The 3,064-nt window shown below is 33.7% G+C and overlaps 1 protein-coding gene across 1 annotated transcript; it reads right to left on the bottom strand.

Annotated features, from left to right (window-relative positions):
* Positions 1-1,473: 1,473 nt before the first annotated feature.
* LOC127246719 (uncharacterized) lies at positions 1,474-2,676 on the bottom strand. Its single transcript, XM_051268245.1, has one exon. The coding sequence runs from the start codon at positions 2,579-2,581 to the stop codon at positions 1,640-1,642; it is 942 nt and encodes a 313-aa protein (XP_051124202.1). The 5' UTR covers positions 2,582-2,676; the 3' UTR covers positions 1,474-1,639.
* Between the last annotated feature and the right edge of the window lie 388 nt (positions 2,677-3,064).

Below are 3,064 nucleotides of genomic sequence, written 5' to 3'. Positions count from 1 at the left end.
GCACCTGGTGGACACGTGAATCTTATTACTTTTTTTAATTTTTTAATTTTTTTAAAATTAATTTAAAATTGATTTTAATTTTATTTGTCTTTTTTATTTTATTATTTGGTCCAATTGAAAAAAAAATTAAAAAATATATATATAAATAAGGCCGCCGACACTTGACGGACACGTGGCTTCCGCGAGCCACACGGGTGTCTCCGGCGTTGGAAGATTAAAACAACGAAAAATTTTCACTTATGGGACTAGTTTGTGACAGATTCTATTTACTGGACTAAAATGATAAGGAATGCAGTTATTGGACTAAAAAATCAGTTTACCCTTATTATTATTATTATTATTATTATTATTATTATTATTACTCAACTTTCAATTCACAATGGCCATTGTTTCGTTTTGGTTTGTGATTATAATTTTTATTTTAATTTTATTTAAAATAATATTTTATATAAAAAAAAAATTCTATTTGACTGTCGTAATTATGTTATATATTTTAGTTGTATGTTAAATTTATGATAATTATTTATAACAAATAATTGTACAATTTTATTTATTCGTAATTTTATTATCTATATTTTAATAAATAATAATTAATTTGTAACTAATTTTTTACTTACTTCACAATTTTATTATTAATTTTTCGATAAATTTTTTATAATATCTTATTTTATATTTTTATATATTCTATTTTTATATTAAAATATTATTATTTTTTAGTGTACACATTGTGGCACAATTAGTGAGAAAATAATATATTTTTATAAAAATCATATGAGTTGAATAGTGTTACTTTGATTTTATACTGCATGTTTTTTTGTTTTTTTTTTTTTTTTCGGACAATTTTTTCAATTTATTGTTATTTTAAATCCTCAAACATCTTGATAAAAATAGATGAATCATTCTCATAAAATAACAAATTAAATTATTATATAACTACTGATACATCATACTTTGCTTAAAAAAATATATGATACAATAAGTAAGATGAAAAATAAAAAATAAAAATATTTTTGATATTAATATAGAAATAAAGAATAGTTTAACTTATTGGAATTGGAGGAGTGTATGATAAAAGAATATAAAAATAAATTGAAATCAATTAAGAATAGTGTGACAAGTAGACACATCCGATCCCCCCGGGGATGTGACCCGAATAGTGACGTGGCATATGGAATGGAATATATTGACTGTGTATCTGTCATAATAACCACACCAAACTGCCGATACCGACATCAGATTTTATCATTTGGACTGTGTGTCCAATAATATCTATCCTGTTAATTAATTAAAAATAAATATGATGGCTGTGTATTTAAAATAAATAAATAAATTAATTAAAAATGTATACAGAAATTCACTCCAAACCACAACAATATTGCTGCAGATATATACAGCAACTTTTGTCCTCTACAATGCTCATTTTAATTTTAATTTTAATTCTCATCATGATCATGAATAAACAATAAATGAAACTAAAATTAAAATTGAGCGTTTTAATTATTAAATAAATATATTACAAGACAACACAAACACCTTTTTATTATTATTATTTTATACAACCCAATCTCAATCCCAATAAATAAATAAATAAATTTTTATTTATTTTTCAATATTTACCTTAATTAATCGGCGAAGTAATTCAAGCTCGGGCGAATCCATTAATGGCGGCAGAGCTTTTGGACGACGAACTGAACCCTAAATAGCCGAGCAATCCCTGCCTGTACGGCAGGAACGTCTTCTTCCTCATCTCCTCCGCCTGAGCTCGGTTCGCCGTGTAATGCAATTCATGCGGCGATTTTCCGGCGCCGACGCTGCTCCGGTGATTCGCCGCCCTCTTCTTACCTTCCCGACTGGACTTCGGCGGCAATGGCGGAGGAATCTTCTTCTCCTTTACAGGGGAGGAGAAGGAGAGCGATCCCCAAAATTTGTGCCCTTCGCTTTTGCTTCTGTACATAAAATCCTTGAGAGAGATCCACCGCCGCGAGCTCCGGCCGGCGGACGACGCCGTTTCGGTGGTTCCGGCGTCGTATTTGGGGATATTTCCGCGCGGAGATGAACCGACGTCGTTTCGCCCCTTCGCTGCGGCGCTGTTCTCTTCTTCCCGCCACTGTAACGACGTCGTTCTGTTTGGGGACATGGATCTGGTCCTCCGGCGGAGGGGTGCGGACCGGGACTTGAGGTCCCTCCGGCGGGAGATGCTCTGGTCGGCGTCTGCGACGTCGTCGGAGGACTCGATCAGTGGGGGGAGGATCTGCGGGCGCTGGAGATGGGCGGAGAGCTTCATCGGCCGGATCTGGCCGTTGGAGAAGAGCTCGTCGGCGGAGGTCATGAATGCCGGCGAGGAGAAGTCAAATTCGAACGAAGAACTGGCGTCCGCCGGCCCCGCCGTGGAGGAGGCGGTGTAGGGTTTGCGGGCGGCGGTGGAGAGGATAAAGTGGGTGGGACTGGCGGGAGCGCTGTAGTAGAAGCCGGCTTGGGCGCCGGGGCTGGAAGGAGCGCTGGCGTAGGGGGTGGAGCAGGCGCCGTCGAAGTCGCCGGAATATTCCGTTGCGGCGGCGAAACGTCGGAGCTCTGGTTCCATAATTGGTTTGGTTATGTACGGAGAGTTTCTGGTTTATTGTGAGGGGAAAATATATTGTGGAAAATGGATGTGTTTATCTCCATTTATTTATTGTGACTTCAATATATATATATATAAGCATATTATTTTATTTGTAAATTATCTTTTTATTTTTCTTTTTTTTTTTTGAAAATAAATTTTCAATCAAACCTAATATATAACTATACATTGTAATTTTGGTTATTATTATTTCAATTTTAGTATTTCACATTTTTTTGTTTATAGTCATTTCTTCGATTTCAAATATAATAATAATTTATTATTATTATTTATAATTTATTTTTATTAATATATTTATTTTTATTAGTTATTAATCATACTATTTTTAAATTTCGTATTTACAGTGTACAAGACAAGACATGATATGGGACAAAATAATTTTATAAAAATTAGAGTATGTTTTTAATAATATTAGTTATACTTTTCATATGTAAAATAATTTCG

Source organism: Andrographis paniculata, unplaced genomic scaffold, assembly GCF_009805555.1.
Source record: "Andrographis paniculata isolate CXL003 unplaced genomic scaffold, ASM980555v1 Contig30END, whole genome shotgun sequence".
NCBI lineage: Eukaryota > Viridiplantae > Streptophyta > Magnoliopsida > Lamiales > Acanthaceae > Andrographis > Andrographis paniculata.
This window is presented reverse-complemented; position numbering and strand designations above follow the sequence as displayed.